Raw genomic sequence first — 20,449 nt, forward strand, 5'->3', positions numbered from 1 at the left:
CCATCTGCATAGAGAGAAAAAGAGATAAACGTGATAAGTTGGTGGTTAAAAATACACTATTTTACTGGGTCTTAGTTTTACTTTACCTCTTATACGCCCGATAATTAAAATTATTTGCTCTGTGTTCTTTTTTCTAGTGGTGTATTCATTAAATTGATTTGTATAGGCCATGTATTGTGAGGGGCATCAGTTCTTTCTCTCATGAGATGGTATGTATTTCAGTTTTGTAGATAGATGGGCTGCCTTTAAGTTTTGTTGTTGATTTCCTGCCCTCAAATTTGTCTCATTTAAATTCATTGTCTGGTAAGAATTTATATTACAGAGATTTTCCCCTCCTCCACCTTTTCCACCCACTCCCAAATTGCCAGGCAGGTTATTACATTGTTTATTGAAATCTCCACACTGAGTTTTAAAATGCACGTTTATCAGACAAGATTCTTTATTATAGAGTAGTATCTATACTTCACCGTATTTTACTTTCTCAGTGCCTTAAGGATGTTAAATTGCAAATCTTTTTTCTTTCTTTCAAATTGTGATTTAGGTTGTGTAGACAGGTTTTGAAATTGTTGAAATTAGGTTCTTTCTCAAATATTTCTTTATGCTCTCTCAAAGTAAATACTTGAGTAGAATAGAGGTTGTTATAGATTTCCTAACTCAAATTGAAATTAGGCTCCTTGAATTCCAGGCCATTGTATATTTAGCTGCATCATGTTATCTCTAAATGGCATAATGTGGATTGATTGCACTCGGTTCTGTTCTTATCTGGAAGAGAAACTAATAATAACATTGCTCACTTTCTCATTTAATTCTCAAAACTGCCCTGTCACTCCAAAAGTAGAGAGGATAAATTCTTTTTAACACTTGAAGAAGAAATCGAGGTTCAGAGGATTATGTTTTATGAACCTGTAAGGTAAAAATAGACAAAATTCGTAAAAAGGATCATCTTTCCTCCGTTTTAAATCTAACACAAATAAGATCCATCTGCTGAATGCCTGTATCAGAGAGAAAGCAGCTCCATAAGGGCTAAAGTTGAAATTTCTGTTTGAGAGGAACATGGTCAGAGAGGCTTGAGATAATCGATTTCCTTTTCTTGCTGATATATCATGGGAAAGAAACTGTGGTCTGAGAGAGAGGCAGAGAGAGATACACAGAGCCAGAGTGAGTGAGTGTGGTTTTTTGTTGTTGTTCTACAGTATGCAAACCCTAGATTAAATAAGCATTCTTCCTCTGTAACTTTATCACATAGCATGATTTAGAATAAAATATTCTAGGTAATTAGATAATTATAAATAGCACAGTAACAATTTTAGATTTTATAACATTTTAAAGCATTATTTTAATTGTAACATACATTTCCTTTAAATTTTATTTGCATATTAAAGACAAATATTAATATTGCTTGAATTGATTTTCTAATTCTTTCAACCAGGTATCCTTTTTATCTTTGCCATTTGTCTTCCAGGGGGTTTTTTGTATACTCTTGTTTTTTTAGTTTTTAGTCCATTTTTATTTTATTTTTTAATTACAGTTGACATTCAATATTATATTTTTAGTTTATAGTTTCAGGTATATAACACAGTGATTAGATATTTATATAACTTACAAAGTGATCCCCCATAAGTCTAGTACCCACCTGACACCACATACAGTTACTATAGTATAATTGACTACATTCCCTATGCTATACTTTATATCCCTGTGACTATTTTGTAACTGCCAATTTGTATTTCTTGACCCCTTCACCTTTTTCAACCCAGCCCCACAACCCCCCTCCCATCTGGCAGCTATCAGTTTGTTCTCTCTGCCTATGAGTCTTTTTATGTCTTCCAGTTTTGAGGATAGGAAATTGTGGCTGATATTCTTCTAAAGTGCATATTGCTTACTATAGTACATAATAGACACTCAATGAGCATTAGCTTATTAATGGATATAATGTAATAAGATCCTAGAAAATGTTGATGTATGCCACTACCATTATTGTTAAGAAACAATTGAAAAAAAAAATTTTTTCCTGAAAGTTCCCTTTTATTGCAGAATACAGTGATGGTGATTAGTTATCAGATGTGAATTAATTCTGTTTTGTACCATTTCTGTCACTGCTTAAGTGGCCATTTCACAAGACTATATAAAACTCTAAATAAACTACCTTGAAATCAAAACAAATGATTACCTGTAACAAATATAAGATTAAAGGAACATTAACAAACAGTAACTAATTTTTAGTGTTCTATTTAGAGGCTTAAAAAATATCCATTTATTCTCATTTGTGAGATGCTCAAAGTAAATTACATTTAATGTTTTCTAAAATTTTCAGTGTTTTCTTGAAGGAACAATAAATATTTCTCACATTTTTACAATTTTATTTAACGAAGAAAGAAGTTAAAAGCACAATGCAGTTATTTATTTTCAGAATTGGCTATTAGAGAATGTCAAGTGATGTTCATTCAGAAGTCATTTTTTAACTCTTGATTATTTTTAATATGTTAATTGAAAATATGAAAACTATCATTTCCAGAAAGAATAAGATAAAAATCCAAAATTATCCCATCACAGGAATGAAGATCCAGTCTCTGTGTATTCTGGGATTTTTTATATTGTGTTTTTGCAGAACCAGAATCATATACATATCACTCTAACTTTTCATTTTATATCTGTGATGTTTTCTCAGGTTAATCTCAGTCTCAATCAGAGAAGTAAGTGAAGGGAGTATTGGAACCATCAAGTGGAAAGAAGCACATGTGTAGTTGAAAAGAATGTATCTGGTGTTTTTCTTTTTAAACTTAAGCGACAAAGTTTAATAAACATGTAGCTTGTGGAATTTACAGAAGATAGTATTACACATAAGTTAATACGGTTAAGAAACATTGATCTGCTTAAAGAATTTAATTGGTTCTATAGTATAATTTACTTGACCTGATGGACATTTAGTTTTTTTATGCATTAAGGTGTTCATCTTTGCATATATTGTTTTTTATTAGGTTATACTTTGAAGTAGAATTGTTGAGTGTTATGTTTTTTAAGACTTTCAGTAAATATTGACAAATTATCCCCTAGAATATGACTTTTGTCCACATTCTCATTATTAAAACAATGGTCATTATCACATTTTTAATTCTTTATCAGTTTAAGGTCAAAACATCCCTTAGTTTTGATTACTAATGATGATGAGTAGTCATACATATACTTACTGACCTTTTTTTTTTTAATGTAAATTACCAACTTTTGACTTTTGTCATCTTTCAGGGGAGGATATTAATATTTTTCTTAGTGATTTTTAAGGACTTTTGTTTGATTCATGAAAGATAGAAGTAACCTGTTATCTTAAGAGTTTTCTCCTCAGTAAACTTTTTTAACTTTGAAATATTTTACTTTTTTACCTAGTCATGTGTCAATCTTTCTTTGCTCTTTGCTTTTGTTTTTATACTTACAAGCTGTTTTTCACTTAAAAATTATATAGAAATTCGCTGTTGTACTTTCCTTCTGCTACTTTTATTTATTTTTAAACATTTAATTATTCCCTCTGGAATTTACTTTTGTGTAAGAAATGAAGTTCTAGTTCTCTTTCCAAATGGTTAGTTGGTTTTAACACCATCAGATTTTACTGTTGTTTTATATATTTTGTTTTGGTTTGTTTGAACCTCAGGGATATACTTGAATGCATAAAATATTACCATTAGGTCATGGTGAGGCCCTCTTTAGGCAAACAAACGTGCTCCGAGGTTTCCGGCGCATATACATTACCTTTTATTTGCTGAATGTGCTTTTATTCACCTCTCCCTAACACAGATAACCATTTGAATGTGTTCTTTTAATATGTATTTTGTTTTTGTGTGCCGTAGTGTTACTTAATTGTGGCAAAATATCACATAACATTCAAGCTCCTAACATTTTCCAAGTGTACAATATAGTATTGCCAACCACATATACATTGTTCTGTCAGAGATCCCTGGAACGCCCCTGTCCTGTATGACTGAAACACTGCACCCACTGAACAACTTCCTACCTTCCTCACAGCTCACCATCCTACTTTCTGTATATATGAGGTTGACTACGTTAGGTACCTCATTTAAATGGAATCAAGCAGTGTTTTCGTGGGTATGTGTGTGACTGGATTATTTCACTTAGTATAATGTCCTTAAGGTTCAACCACATTGTAGCGTATGACAGTTCTTTTATAAGGCTGAATAGTATTCCATTGTGTCTGTGTTATATATCACATTTTCTATATTCATTTATCTGTTAATAAACAATTAGGGTGCTTTCACCTCTTAGCTATTATGAAAAATCTCATTGAGGTTCTGTTCTCATTTCTTTTGGTTGTATACCCAGAAATGAGATTGCTGGATCATATTTTTAACTTTTTTGAGGAATCTCCATAATTTTTTTTAAGCATCTTCAGCATTTTTGTATTATATTTTTAAAAAATGTTTAAAGTATACACAGAAAAATGCACAAAACATCAGTGGGTTATCACACAGCAGACATCTAGGTTGAGAAATAGATCTCCTTACCCTTCCATAAACACTCTCATTCCCCCTTTCTACTTAATAATTTCTCCCCTATCTCTAACACTTAGTTTGGCCTAAAATTTTAGAACTTTTGGCCTTTTGAGCTATGCTTCTTTTGCTCAGGCCCGCTTCCACGTCTGGAAGTGTACTTTCCCTTCTAGTCTTTTCTGCTGTAGATAGATTAGATAGATAGTTTTAGAACTTTTTATAAATAGAATCATACAGTATTTTGTGTCTGCCCTTTTTGATCAGTATTTTGTTCGTATAGATATAATATGCTCACTTTCACTGCTTTAAAATGTTCTTTTTTATTACTATACCACAATTTATGCATTATCTTGTAGATGCAGACATTTTGGTTGTTTTAGTTTGTGGCTATTAAGAATAATACTGCTATGAACATTCTTGATGATGTTATGGGATAGGCATTCAGTTTTAGTAGATGGCACAATGAAAAGTAGTTCTGCCAATTTTATTCTCATGAACAGAATGTGAAAATTCTGTCTGTTCCACATCATTGCCAATGCTTTATGCTGTCATTCATTTTAAAATTGCAAACGTTATAGAAGTTATGAGTTTATCTTATTGTGGTATTAATACAAATTAATTCTAGAGGTTATGAGTTTATCTTATTGACAAATACCACAATAAGATAAACTCAAAACCTCTTGAATGTTTGTATTAATTTATATTAATTTTAATTTGTATTTCGTTAACTCTGAGGTTGAGCATCTTTTTATATGTTTATTGGTCATTCGGATATCATCTTGTGAAGTGCCTACTAAAATCTCTTGCACATCTTTTCTACTGGGTTGTCTCATTTTTCTTACTGATTTTGTAGGCTTTCTCTACATATCGAATATGAACCCTTTGTTAGTCATATTTATTGGAAATATCTTCCATTTTAAGATTTGCCTTTTTATTTTTCTGAATAGTACATAATTTGACAAATAGAGGTTATTAGTATTAATACTATGCAATTTATCAATGTTTCCCTTAGGGTTACTTCTCTTTCTGTCCTGTGAAGAAATATTCTCTACCCCAAGGCCCAGGAAGTTTATATTCCTGTTATCTTTTAAATCTCCACTTTCCAGTATTGTAGTCACTAGCTCCATGTAGCTATTTAATTTTAATTCATTAAAATTAATAAAATCTAAAGTTCACTTTCTTAGTCACAGTAGCCACATTCCAGGTGTTTCAATAACTATATGTGGCTAATGGCTACCATATTGGACAGCACAGACATAGGTGGTTTCCTTCATTGCAGAAGGCTGTCTTAGACAGTGTTGTCTTAGAACTTAATTATTGAACATTCACATTTATATTTGATTCACCTGGAATCAATTTGCATGAATAATTTGAGATAGTAGGGATCAAGGTTCGTTTTGTTACATATGAATAGCCAGTTGACTGAAACGATTTAGTGAAAAGACCATCCTGGCTCAGCAATGCCTCCTTTGTCAGACCAAGTATGAGAACCCTTCCACTGTCTTCATTACTTTGCTTTAAAGTGTTATAGTACCAATTGTATATTTATGGACTTTTTGTGTCCATGTTGAAATGTTATTTTGTTTTCGTGTATTTTATTTTTGTTATGTGAAGAATCCTATGTCTTATTATGACCTACTTTTTCACAAGCTGTGTTCTCAAGATTCTTCCGTCTTGCTCTTTGTGCATCTAACCGATTACTTCCAATTTCTGCTCTATATTCCGTTTACCAGGTTAACTCAAACCTCCTTGTACTATACTAGCACCACTGTGTGTATTCATTCTTTTTTGCTGTAATTTTTGTGCACTTGGAAAATTTTTATTGAATGTTTCCTGTATGCCTGACACTATTACAGGTGTTGGGGATAAAGCACTTCTAAATTATTATAGAAAAATTCACATAAATAGATTGTGTGGTTAAGAAAATACATTCTCTCTTGGTGATCATAATGGCAAGCTAAGAAAAAAAAAAGGGAGGTGTAAAAGGCTGTGCAAGAAAACTTATGAGACATTTTAGAATGTGTCACAATTCCCTATGGTTTTAGAAGTGTTTGTAGAACCAAAAAAAAAGCCGTCTTTGACTTTGATGTATTCTGGTTTGAGTGGCACAGTGTTGAAGACGTGTATTACCGTTTCCTTTTCTCCATATTTGCTCACCGTACTTAGTTCATGCTCAGAACAACACTCTTATCATTGTGATGTAAATGCCCCTCGCTGAGTTTTAGAGAAAATCTCGCTGCTGGCTAAGTCAGTTACCACTCATGTATCTTTTTTATGGCCTCTTGCATTAGCGACTGCTGCTGTCATTTCTGCTGTTAATTCTTTTTGTTCTTGTCAATTTGTCTTTAAAAATTCTTTTACTGTAATTTTAGTGGAGTTTCAGGAGAGAGTGGATGCTAGTACATGAGCACAGCCTGGCATCTCTGACTTTTTAAGCATAACTTTCTCCTGTGTGATATATGTATTTTTTTCCTGTTGTGAAGAAACAGTGCTTACACTCCACTGAAACTGCCAGACACCTCCGTAATTTTGTGTTTTGGATCATGTTTAGACCCATGTAGTTACTCTTGATTCTTTAGGATTATGTTCTTTTTGTTTCAGGAAATATTTTCATATGTATGTGCTTTTCTTGACTCATCATCAAATAAAGTATGACCCATGTAAACCCAGTTTTTGTATACGGAACGATGTGTGCTCACCCTTGGCTCTTTGTATTGCTTACCTGAATTATATGGACCTTCATTTATACTTTTTTTTTTTTAATTAAAAACTATTGGAGTGACATTGATTAACAAAATCAAATAAGTTTCAAGTGTATCATTCAACAGAAAGGTGTATATAGGACATGGTTCCATAGTGTAGTGGTTAGCACGTCTGCTTTATATGCAGAAGGTCCTGGGTTCGTGCCCCAGTGGAGCCACGGTCCATGGTCTACGGTCATGCCACCCTGAATAAGCCCGATGTCTGATCTCAGAAGCTAAGCAGGGTCGGGCCTGGTTAGTACTTGGATGGGAGACCACCTAGGAAGACCAGGTGCTGTTGGCATAAATAATAATAATAATTTTTAAAAAATTAAAGAAAAGAAAGTCATATATATATATATTGCATTGTGTGTTCACCACCCAGAGTTAGACTTCCTTCTGCTTAATTTCTACTTTTGACTGAAGTTTCACATAATCAAGTTACTTTAAGGTAGAGATTCTGTCTCATTAAATCTATACCTCTAAGAACTACATAGTAAGCAGTACTATGTAGTCTCTCGCTTAAGTTTAAAACAGCATTCATATTAAAATCAAATTGCTACTGTAGTTTTTTTTGGGGGGGTGACATGATAAACCTTTTCAGATTGAGTTATTTTAGGTGGAAGAGGTATGGAATTTCTTCTAAAGTAGTGTATACATGTTTATTTAATGAATTACGTTATCTAATTTGGTATAATAGTATAGTGACGAGACGAAGATTCTGAGTTTGATTTTTACTCCTTCTATATCCCCAGTGTGAATCATGTTCTGTGGTATGCTCTGCATTCTTAATATTGGCAAACACACTCAATCATAATTGATACTGCTATCAGAGTGTCCAGATAGAACTGTAAATATAAATGATCAATCCAGATAATCAAGCTACTAGAAAAACAACCCAAAACATGCTTTCAAGATAATGATTCAATAAGATTTTCTTTTAATATGGAGAATAATAATAATAATAGACTATTCTTATTAAGTAATGTTAAACATTTTATTAGCTAATTCATTTCTATTTAAATTAGTTGACTATCAATAATATCTTTCCTTTAAACTATTTTTACATAGGTTTTTTGAACTGGACTTTGATGGAAAGATTTTTAATCGTGATGATAGGTTAAATGATGAAATTCTGAGCATGGTTAGAATTCTCACTTTTGTTAAGGTATTAGTGTTAATGCCCAAAGAAGTTCACAAGTAGCCTCTATTCAGTAACTTAAACTATATTCACTCACACCGATACTAAATGAAATAAACCACTGTGTGTCAGGCTCATAGTACAAGGAAGCTAAATTCTGGAGGGTAAGCTGTTGTTGACAAGGCTATGGGGTAAGGTTTGCTGGGTAATGCTGAATGTAGGCTTAATGAGTAACAGCTATGTAACTGTGGTCTTGGGGTGGGAGGTGGAGGTCAAGTGATGCCATTACATTTATGAGAGCTCTTAAAAGAGTTTTTCAGCAGTGAAATGACCTAAAGATGGGCAGGAGATAGGGAAAGGAGGAGGACAACATATCATGTTAAATAACTGATTGAGAAATGACCCTAATGTGGGCAGAGCAAGGTGCTCCTCAGTCAGTTGTTTCCGACAGGCTTTTCTCATTGAATTTTTACTTTTTAGATAAGCAGCCTTATTAAGGATGCTCAGACTCTAATCATATATGTCTCTACTATTTAAAATACAATGGTAAATTAGTAATCAAATTGATCTATATTTCATTGTCACTTTTCCTAGTGAATTGGGCTGAATTATTAAGCTTTATTTAGCTTTTCCTTTTTTTCTTTTAAGCTTCCTTATTTATTCCTTCAAAGCCTTTAAGTATATATTTATATTTAAATAAATCAACCAGAATTTGCAAGATATGTTTGAATTGATTACATTGACTATTTTGAAATATTTCTCATCAGTAGTCCAAATATTTTTGTTTCTATTTTAGAACAAAATCCAATCTCATAGCAGAGGAGAATATAATGTTTACAGCACCTTTCAGAGCCATGAACCAGAGTTTGACTACTTGAAAAGTTTAGAAATAGAAGAAAAGATCAACAAAATTAGGTGGTTACCCCAGAAAAATGCTGCTCAATTTTTATTGTCTACCAATGGTAAGTGAAAGTTTTTCTTTTCATATGCCTTCTATATACTCATGTTTTTAACACACACAGTTTGTAGTGAAAAGAATGGGCTTTACCAGTGGATTTAGGTCAGATTCTGTTTCTGCCACTTCTTGGCCGAGCCTTGGGCAGGTTACTGACACTGAGTCTAAGTTTTTTCCTCTGCAAACTGGAGGTAGTAATATATATATTATAGTATTGTTATGAGTAATGTGACAATTCCAAATGTACATAATGCATGCTCAGTAAATGTTAATTTGCTTTCTTCCTCCTTCGTAAGTGTACCAAAACTCTCCAAAGAGTATTTCAAAATGTAAATTTAAAATACTCTCTCAAAGGATGGTCCCCATTCAAGGACACTCTCTCTTCTTACCTGGTCCTTGCCTGTATGGACACAAACTGGAAATGATATACCGTAGCCCTTTCAACAAGCCTCACATCTGGAAGAAGATTCTTCTTCTAATGTTTTGCTTGCTCAGGAAAAGTTATTAAATGTGGGTTAGAATTGCGTGGTGACTCTTACCAAAATTTAAACTCCTTTATTACAAGTCAAGAGTTGGGTCTTTTGTTTGTTTTTCTAAATTTTTTGTGTGTGAGTTGTTGTAACTTGGTTTATTCTTGGGGGCTGGGGTCTGAAGAGTCATTAGAGTGATCGAAGGGTACTTTCAGATTCTGGATAGCCATAGTCTGTAAAAATTTAGATTAAAACTTTTTCAAGGCTGGCACAGGGTTGGGGAAAACCTCTTATTTTCTCATCCCTTCACTATTCATAAAAGCAGATTTTAGCACCTGGACCTTAACATTCTTTACCATTTGCAGAATGTAAATTCAAGTGACCTCTAGGGTGACATGGTAAAAAATGCTGAGGGCCCCTTTCCAGTTTAGGCCTCACTCACCACTCTCAGTATCGAGTTCTTGGAAATGCTTTCCACAAAATGATGCTACTCTCTGACACTGTAGATGTTTGCTTCCTCTAGCCCATTTTTCTGTTCATCAGAACTCTCCCTAACGAGCCCATTGAAACTTGTACCCTCTACCCCTCTCTTTTCACACAAACTGCATTCTTATTATTATTAAAACAAAAACGAATAGAAATAACAGCTTATAACTTAGAGCATCATAGATGGAGTATTATGTTTACTCATGTCATATGTTGACTCTAATCTTGGTTCAGTTTTAATTTATATGGTAAACTACATTATTTCAAATAGCACTTCGGCTACTGTTTTCTTCTTTGACACGAAATAATACATAATTATACCATTTATGTTGCTTTTACTTTTGGAAGTAAATGTCCCAGGGAAGTGTGCTGTTACACATTTCATGTATTGGAGTATTCTTAACAGTTTGGCAGTTCACTTCTTACAGGCTAAATCATTTTACTTTTAATAAAGGGGAAAATTTTAAAATACAGGCTGAAATAGAATCGTGTAATGAAGCCCTATAGTAATACTCATCACTCAGCTTCAACAATTCTGTTATCAGCCAGTTCTGTTTCTCAGATACTTCTTCCCTTTCTTAGTATTATTTGAAAGCAAATTCAATTTCAGTTTATTTATGGATTAAAGCTTATATATCTTTCAATTCCCACCTTATATATATATGCATGTGTCTTCCTTGCAGGCTTTCATGTCCTCCAGTGTGGTTTGAAACAAGACAACATATAACCAGATGAGCCTTTCTAGACACCTAACTCTACAAAGGCTCAGTGTGGGAGAGACACTGGGAATTGCAGTGGTTGGGTCAGGGGTTTGTGAATCTATATAGTTCTTTTCTGTAGACAGAATGAACAGTGTCTCCCAAATAGATTACTTTGTAAATTCGAGAAATCATTGAATAATAATAAAAGTTATTTTAAAGGAGACTACACAATGCAGTGTAGGTTTTTGTATATTCATTATTGTTATTGTTGTTAATGAATGCTAAATAAAATACAGTATTTGAGGGTGGCATTATTTTTTTTGGTGCTAAAAATAGAGTCCAATGTGGAAGGATAGAACAGGTATTGCTGTGTCTGGGTGTGATGGGATAGGAAAACAGATGGGAGGAATAGGACTGGAAGTATATCTGAAAAGCTTTATTTTAAAAAAAAAAAAAAGAGAGAGAGAGAGAGAGAAGGCAATTATGGGGAAATGTCAACATCTGTTAAATCTGAGTAATATCTATTATTTTGTATAGTTTTCTCTATGAGATCTAGCATAATAATACCCCTTCCCCCCAAATGTGTAATGGGTCTTTATACTCATAAAAACATTAGAAACTGCTGTGGGAAAATGGGAGAAAATATGGGAGAAAATGTGATCAAATGTTTCAGTTTTGATTCACTGAAATTAATCTTACTTTCATCCTTGCATTGGCTTTCCACGATCATCATAAACAGTTCAGTGTTTCTCAGATCATTTTTACTTAAATAATTTTATAGCCACCTTTTATAACTTTAGTTCATTTAATGTTTTTCAAGTGATTTTATTCTTTCTCTTTAACCTTCTTTTGCTTTTCTCTGAATTCTCAATTCCTCCATGTTGCAAAAACATCCAACTCTTAAACTGGTGACCATAGGTCTTGAATATATGAGTAATACAAAGTTTACTCGTAAGTAGGTGTTTTAGCAGTTTGTTAATAAGTTTTTTGGACCTTATATAAAGCTGCATTCCCACAGAAGAAACTCTTGGTAGCATAGTTTTCCCTGCCCCAGCCCTCTACTGGGACGAAAGAAAACATGGAGACTTTGGACTTCTGGAATACTTGTTTAGTTAAGAGTGTTGGCAATGTAGGGAATCACATAGAGTAGTACTTAACCTTTTGGAAGTAAAATTTTTTTGAGAATTTGAAATCCCCTTCACAGAAAAGTGTGTAAATTCACATAATCGTGCATGCAGTCTTATAGAGTTTGATTATTCTCATCGTAGATGTACCGGTGGGCCAAAAACTCCAGGTAAAAAGTCGTCACTGTAGAGCAGCACATCAATTTAAATTTAATTTTATGTTGTATTTATTTAAAATTTTTATTTGTAACCTGCCTTGTCCTCAAGCATTACATTAAAATTGTGTAGTACTTCTGTGTCCTGTCCTGTGTTTATGCTAAAGTTTTTTTACCCTGTTATGTCACAAATTGTATGTACCACTTTAAAATTTTTGAAGTTTAATTTGTTTAAAAAAATATTTGCCCAATTTTTCATGAATTTTTAAATTTTCTTCTCATTTAAATAAATTTAATCTCATTGGGAAGTTTGATAAGTATATTGTAGATTTCTTTATCTGGACTTTTAATAAGGTTGTTGAATTTGAATAAGCCATAAGACAGTTATGGGGATTGGGTCGAGGGGGCTTGTCATTCTCATCATCTTTAGATGATAATTTCTCCCAAAAAATAAAATTTAGACTTGATTCATTTATATTAAGATTTGGGCACAAGTGAAATATTCTAAAATATATAATTATCTAACTTATATAAATACATACAAATTAAATAGCACATAAAAATGTGTGTAACAACTGCACAATAACTAGAAACATGATTTCATAGGGCTTAGGTGAAATACTAGATTACAGATTAGTAGAGTTAGCCATTTTTCTGTTTACACTTCATCTTTGCAGAGGACATCCACAGGGGCAGCTGGCTTACTCTTCTCCACAAGGCCGAGAGAGGTGGCCAGACTAGAGGAGTCCCTGCTACCTGTGTGTATGACAGAGTTTTTAAAATGCCTTTATATACTTTTTGAAAATTGTATTATGCCCATTTTCTTATGAAAGATTATTAAGAATGATATTTTTATATGAGTGCAATTTTAGGATTATTACAATGTATTAAATATGCATGAGTTCATAGTGATATAAACAAATGATTCATTAAACAGATAATTGAGGAGAAGGGATGCTTCTTATATATGTGGAGAATTCATATATGCGGATAGATGACAACTCCTCACAGAGAGTGTAACTTAATTCTTCCTTTAAGTCAGGGGTCCCCAACCCCTGGGCCATGGACCAGTAATCCATGGCCTGTTAGGAACTGGGCCACAGAGCAGGAGGCGAGCAGCTAGCAGGGGAAGCTTCGTCTGTATTTGCAGCCGCTCCCTAGCGCTAGCATCTTGGCCTCAGCTCCACCTCAGATCATCAGGCATTAGATTCTCATAGGAACATTGGTCCCTGGTACCACAAAGGTTGGAACCTCTGCTTTATGTGAAAACTGGACTTAATGACTCACTTCCAGACTATTAATAGAGTATGGCAAGTGGGAAAATAGTAACTGCAGTGAAGAAACCTGACACATACTGTCTTAACCAAGAGATCAAAGTTCAGTAACATCACCAGCAGAAGAGTCCTGTTGATCACACATACCCTCACTTCACCTCTCACGCTCTTCCTAAAGTCTCATGATTCCAGTCTGGTTGAGGAAACAGCAGACATATCCAGTTAAGGTATTTCTACAAAATACCTCACCACTGCTTCTCTAAACTGTCAGGATGATGAAAATAAGGAAAGTCTGAGAAATTCTTAAAGTTAGACGGAAACTTGACAACTAAATACAGTGTGGTTTGGATTCTGGATGGGATCCCAAAACAAGGAAGTTAGTAGAAAACCTGGTGAAATCCGAGTGTAGTCTGGAATTTAATTAATAACTAATATATGATGTTAATTTCTTAGTTTTAACAAATGTACCAGATTGCATGATATGTTGACATTGGAAGAAACTTGGGTGAAGGGCATATGAAAATACTCTGCTACCTTTGTAACTTAATTCAAAAATAAAATTTATTTTTTAAAATAGTATATATAGAGAGAGAGTCAAAAGGAAAGTTAAGTTTATTAGAAAAGGGCTAACACTCCACAGAGTGTGATCTCCTGTCAGAGGCAGAGAGTGAGAGAGACAGAGTAAAGAATACTGAGAGACAGTGAGAGGGACCTATATATTCTTGATACCTAAGAAATTTGTCTTGAAGGACTTGGGGACGTATGCTTTTAATCGGTCAGTTTTTTTCCGACCCTTTTACTGCTTATGAATCCCTAATACAGTGGGGAAAGATAGAAAGAATTTGTGAACTCTGATAGGATTTGCTAGGAAGTGTGGGGCCAAGAGAGATAGATATTCCTTACCATAATAATTAGGCTATCCTAACTAACTTTGTTACTTGTTCTCTTTTCAAAATTAAATATCGAGTATTTATATGGATACATTTGTGTGTGTGTGTGTGTGTGTGTATGTGTGTGTGTGTGTATGTATGTATATATATATGTATATATATATATAGACAGATGTGTTTATATACACATAAATTTTTCCCCTTTAGCAGCTTTATTTTTAAAGGATAAAGACCTGGTTGTGACTTGATTTTGATATCAAATAGAATTTTATGAGTTTCATTAATATAAATTTGCAGTTTCTATCCTGTATTTCCTTGTTATGTGTTTTTATTTACCTAGTAATAAGAAATTTGTTATAAGTCTGATAAGAGATTTTGTTCTTGAGATTTTTTTTAGGTGAAATATGAAATGGCATGTTTAAACATACCTTAAAATGTTTTCATTCTATCAGTATTACTCTTTTTTTGAGGACATTGTTCATTGTCTCCCTAGATAAAACAATAAAATTATGGAAAATCAGTGAAAGGGACAAAAGACCCGAAGGATATAACTTGAAAGAAGAAGATGGAAGGTATAGAGATCCTACTACAGTCACTACACTACGAGTAAGTACATAAGAAAATTTCTAATTTCTAATTTCGATAGTGTTTTGTATTCATATTACATATTCTAGATCCTGAGCAGAATTTGAATAATTAAGATAATTACTATCTGCCCCCTCCCCAACAATTCTGTGACTAGATAGGACACTAAAAACGCCTAGTTTAAACAGACCCTGACCCACACAGAGGTCTCACTATGGCCAGGAGCAGAACTGGGACTCAACACCAGACTGCTATAATTCTGTGCCACTCTTTTGCTCTTGTGGTTTGAATATCAGCTATTACAAAATTAAGTTTCAGGAGATCAAAAAAGTAGAAATGGATCAAATCTTCTCGAGTTCACCTGAAAAATATCAAGAGTTAGACCCACTGGGCTAATTTCCTTTTTAGTTACTTTAATTTTAACCATAAACACTTAATAACTTTGCAAGTTTTTCAAGCAAAAGATTGTTACTAGGAAGAACTGCAAATCCTAATGTATTGCTATCTGGAAAAGAAGACAAATTGTTGAAATTATTAATTTTTCCTCTCATTTCAACACTTTGAAGGATAAACATCAGTTGTTCTTAAAACTTAAATATGTATATTATACTGTTTTATGCTGTCTCAAAAACTAGAAATGAAATGTTCTGAACCTTAAATGCTGTTGTAAACAATATTTTGTAATGACTGTTTTTCATGTGTCTTATTGACAGGTGCCAGTCTTTAGGCCCATGGATCTAATGGTTGAGGCCAGTCCACGAAGAATATTTGCCAATGCTCATACATATCACATCAACTCAATTTCTATTAATAGTGATTATGAAACATATTTATCTGCAGATGATTTGAGGATTAATCTTTGGCATCTGGAAATTACAGACAGGAGTTTTAGTATCCATTTGGTTTTGTTTGTTTGTTTTTGTTTTGTTTTGGTGGTATGAAGTCAATAGAAATATTTCTCCAAACCCCATTTCATTGTTTATATTACCCTCCTGAAAATTTTCTGTGCATGTACAAGTATGTGATATATAAACATATATACCTGGCACACACATACACTATATACATATAAATATAGAGATGTATATAAATAGTTTCTTTAAATATATATTTTTAAAGTTCTTGATAAATGTTAACAACTGTTACTACTACTGTTAATGTATTTCTAATACGTATCATTTGAAAAATTAACACTTTGCTATAATTTATACTCTAACAGTATATAAAAGAGCCTGTGTCCCTATACTTTTACCAGTCTGGTGAAAAGTCCTCTTGCTGTTTTGATTTGCATTTCTTTCATTATGAGTAAATGAGCTTTTTTTCATATTTATTAACCATTTATTTATTCTAATGTTTTCATTAGAGTTGCATATTTTTATTTCCCTTTGTTTTTAAAGCATTTTTTAAGTAAATTAGCTCCATCATTGGTACACTACTTTCTCTTAATATTTAGGAAGATAAACTTATCTTTATGGCTTCTGGGATTTGTATCATACTCAGAAAAACAGACTTCTATATTCTAAAATGATTTAAAATTTGTCCGTATTCTCAGATATTTTTTTAGGCATTAAAAGCTTTGGTCCCTCTGGGATTATACTCATAAGGACTAGAATGCAATTCAAAATTAATGCTTGTGCTTTAGCCTATGAATGAATTTTTAGACTTGAGAATTGTAAAATTATGTTTACCCTTTCTAAGTGGAAATTCCTTAATAAAATGCTATCTAGATATTGTGGATATTAAGCCTGCCAATATGGAAGAGCTAACAGAGGTGATTACAGCAGCAGAATTTCATCCAAACAGCTGTAACACGTTTGTATACAGCAGCAGTAAAGGAACTATTCGGTTATGCGACATGAGGGCATCTGCCCTCTGTGATAGACATTCTAAATGTAAGTTAATTGCATCTTTTTTTTTCCCCCAAATGATAACATTTTCTCTTTGTCTGAAATTAGCCTCAGACATTGTAACCACATGTCCATAGGTTTAAAGTGTGCTCAGAGCCTGATCTACCCTTGGTCAGCTGCTGACTCTGTACAAGGCATCGTACGTTATTCTCCTGGAAGAACATAGGTGGCTTTCTCAGGGGCCTGTCTGTTGATGTCCTAGTGGATATATTTTTAATGGAAAGTTTCATTTTAGTAACTTGGGGTGAGGCTCTCCACCCCTGTATTCAAGTAGAGCAGTTCCTTTCTTTTCTTCCCTCCCTCTCTTTCTGTTTGAACTTCCCAGGAAGATTTTTTCTGAAAAGAGTTTTCCTTGGCTTAAAAAAAAAAAAAAAGTTTGAAAAGCACTGGGTTAAAAAACATTAAGGGGTTGCATTATTATCTTCATGTTTTAAATCTTTTTAAGACTTGGTACATAACTTATCAAAATAATTTTACCTGTCCACTAAAAAATAAAATGATATGAATTTGGTGAGGATGGTGTGTTTCTTGTGGCGATAGTGCAAAGTCAGTGAGGTATACGCAGAACCTACAAACCTCGGTCTCTGGAGTGTAGCACGTACTTCCACACTTTCCGTTTTAGTGTTTACTTCATTCTCTTAAGAAACTTTAAGGGAGTTTATAGCCAGAGAAGTGTTTTTCAGTTCTTTATTAGCCTGTCATTTTTAGCTTCCTGCTAGGAAGTTTGTGAATTGTTTCAGCAAATGCCTTATGCAAGCCGGAATATGATACAAATTACTTTTTTTTTTTTTTTTTTTTGCTTGTTTTTAGTGTTTGAAGAACCTGAAGATCCCAGCAACAGGTCTTTTTTTTCTGAAATCATCTCCTCTATTTCCGATGTAAAATTCAGCCATAGTGGTCGATATATGATGACTAGAGACTATTTGTCAGTCAAAATTTGGGACTTAAATATGGAAAACAGGCCTGTCGAAACATACCAGGTATTTGCAGTTTTATCTTTCAGTGATCATATACCCTACTTACTTTCAAGTGTTTATAGAGAAGAATTTTGTATAATGTGTTAATCCTTCTACGGTGTTTTTTCACCATTAGGCTTTTTTCTGCAGCGGTCCATGAGTGTGTTGCTTTTCCTTATGTTAAATGTATATATACTTTTATAGGCTGTGTTGTCTATTCAGTTTTGCAGTTAAAGTGTGATTTTGGTTCAATATTGACAACTTATTTCCCCTGCTGCTTATCTACATTTAAGTTGAGGAAGGAAGCACACCCTCTATTAAGGTCTGGAGAGAGAAAAGGATTGGGGAGAGTGGCCAGTCCTAGTCGAGTTGTGCTGGTCAGAATATGTGTAGTAGTAGTCGAACTAGAGCCTAACTTTAGCATGCCAAGTTAAAGGCACTGGCATTCTGCCTTTTGTCTGAAGACTCTTGTCTAAAGCTAAAGGAAAGGGGCTTGAAAGCCCAGCACGTTGGGCTTTAGAGTTGCCTCTCCTAGGATGTCAGTTCTGAATTCTCTCCTTGTCAGCCAACCGCTACCATTGATCCCTAACTTCCTCTTCTAGAGAAGAAATGAAGATGCACACAGTTGGGAACAGGTGAGGACGGCAGAAACTTGTGTTAGGCCTTAGGTTGTTACAGAGTAGAAAACACTTCAGAATTGATAAATGGTACCTTCTTTATGTTGTGTGTTCTCAATAAAATTAGAATGGTATTTCTCAAACTTTTCAATCCATTTTAACAAACATAAAACCACTTAAGATTCCCCTCAGTGGTGTCTGAAATTTTTAAAGCAAAAGCAAAGAATGCAGTACTACTGTCTTCAAATTACATTTATATATAACTGCCAAGATTCTCATTTGTCTCCTAGTGATCCTCACCACCACCACCACCCCACTACCATTGAGAATAATTGATTTGAACTTTAACTTCATTCCCTTAAATTGTTTGATGAGGAACTTTGTACATGCATTCTAAAACTTTGCTGAATTGTTACGATTTACCTAATTTTGCCTGATTGGCAGTTTTTCTGCCTATGCCAAATTAGATTAGTGATTGAGAATAGAGTCACATCATACTCAAATGTAGCATATGCACATTCAGGTATTCTTGTTGCATTTGTATAGGCATCTCGCTAAGCTGTGTGTGATTGAAGGGTAATTTTGATCTTACTGATGTTTTGCCTTACATGCTCGCTTTTAATCGTAACCCTGCATGAGTTGCACTTCCTTTGTGTTAACAAATTTTCACTTGATGTCACATCGACATGGCCTGAATCATTCCACTAAAACTTGAAATGGACACTTAAAGTGACTTTAGGTTGTTTCATAAAGAATAGAGAAGTCTAAGCATTTAGAAAGTAACTACTCTTTTCTATCACTTCTTTCGAAAGTTCTCTGCAAGTGAAAATGGATAGTGAAACTCCTTTTTTTCCATCTAATCACAAGAAATACTTTGAAATTTTAAAAAATGAAATGTATCATTTCTTAGGATACGTTTTAAATGAAGGATTTATTTTTTAGTTTTATCCCTTTGTGAACTAGTGAGTAAATGTAGAATTATATTTCAAAAAAACAGAGGTACATTTTCATTAGTTTTTGATATTGTGTAAGTGATATCAAGTGATATCAAATTTTTTAGTGATGCATAATTTATCACCAGGCCAGGGCTCCAGTTATTTGCCCAGAAAATGGTATTTAAAAAGAAGTAAAACACAGTATTGAGTGTTTTTAAGCAGCAATTTATGGACTGAAAGCCAAGTGTTAGCATATTTAAATATTGTTATAATATTCTTTAGTCTCTTCTCTGTGACATTTTCAACATTTTCTGGCCTAAAAATTTTAGTCAAACTTATAGAGAGTACATGTGCCATGCCCAGAAGGGTACTTTTTTTGGTCGTGCAATAGGAAAAATGTGTGTTCACAGAAGGGAGACTCATGTCTATACACACCTTTTCTTTAAAAATACAGACTTGTTAATCATCAGTTTCCTAATTTTAATTGGTAGGTCTTGAGATGTAAACTAAGAATATACTTATGTTTTTCCCCAGGTGCACGAATACCTCAGAAGTAAACTTTGTTCACTGTATGAAAATGACTGCATATTTGACAAATTTGAATGTTGTTGGAATGGATCTGATAGGTAATTGATTTTAATTTGAACTTCTCATTCAAATGTAATTTTGTTAGAGTGAAGAAATTTACTGTATTATCACTCCTGGTATGTCTGCTATATTCACTAAAAATATGGCAGACTTCTTTTAGACTGACATAAATTATAAATCCTAACTTCATACCCCCTAACCCCCGTGATTTTCTTGAAATAAATATAGTAATCTTATAGCAATAGTGGCATATAAAAAAAAATTAAACATTGTGTTTCATTAGTATTAAAATACACAAAAAGCTCTAGACATCACAAATTATGATTTAAATATCTTTAAATTTTTCTCTTTTGTGAACCAGATCAATCATGTTTGACATGCCAACAGAAGTTATTTCTCTTAACATTTAAATTTTTTAAAAAATTATC

At 33.4% G+C, this 20,449-nt stretch overlaps 1 protein-coding gene, 1 non-coding gene and 1 pseudogene across 6 annotated transcripts in view; all 3 read left to right on the top strand.

Moving 5' to 3' along the window:
- PPP2R2A (protein phosphatase 2 regulatory subunit Balpha) overlaps positions 1-20,449 on the top strand; it is a 77,387-nt gene that overhangs the window by 54,320 nt on the left and 2,618 nt on the right. For all 5 annotated transcript variants that reach the window (XM_011360296.2, XM_023530738.1, XM_023530739.1 and 2 more), the window contains 6 exons: positions 9,175-9,340; positions 14,927-15,039; positions 15,732-15,909; positions 16,746-16,910; positions 17,736-17,905; positions 19,968-20,059. In XM_011360296.2, coding sequence (XP_011358598.1) covers positions 9,175-9,340; positions 14,927-15,039; positions 15,732-15,909; positions 16,746-16,910; positions 17,736-17,905; positions 19,968-20,059 — 884 coding nt within the window. The remainder of the gene's footprint in view (positions 1-9,174; positions 9,341-14,926; positions 15,040-15,731; positions 15,910-16,745; positions 16,911-17,735; positions 17,906-19,967; positions 20,060-20,449) is intronic.
- On the top strand, positions 7,344-7,416 carry TRNAI-UAU. Its single transcript has one exon. It is a non-coding gene; the product is annotated as a tRNA-Ile (tRNA).
- Positions 7,426-7,541, top strand: LOC111739773 (annotated as a pseudogene).

The sequence above is a fragment of the Pteropus vampyrus genome, unplaced genomic scaffold, assembly GCF_000151845.1.
Source record: "Pteropus vampyrus isolate Shadow unplaced genomic scaffold, Pvam_2.0 Scaffold53, whole genome shotgun sequence".
Taxonomy (NCBI): Eukaryota; Metazoa; Chordata; class Mammalia; order Chiroptera; family Pteropodidae; genus Pteropus; species Pteropus vampyrus.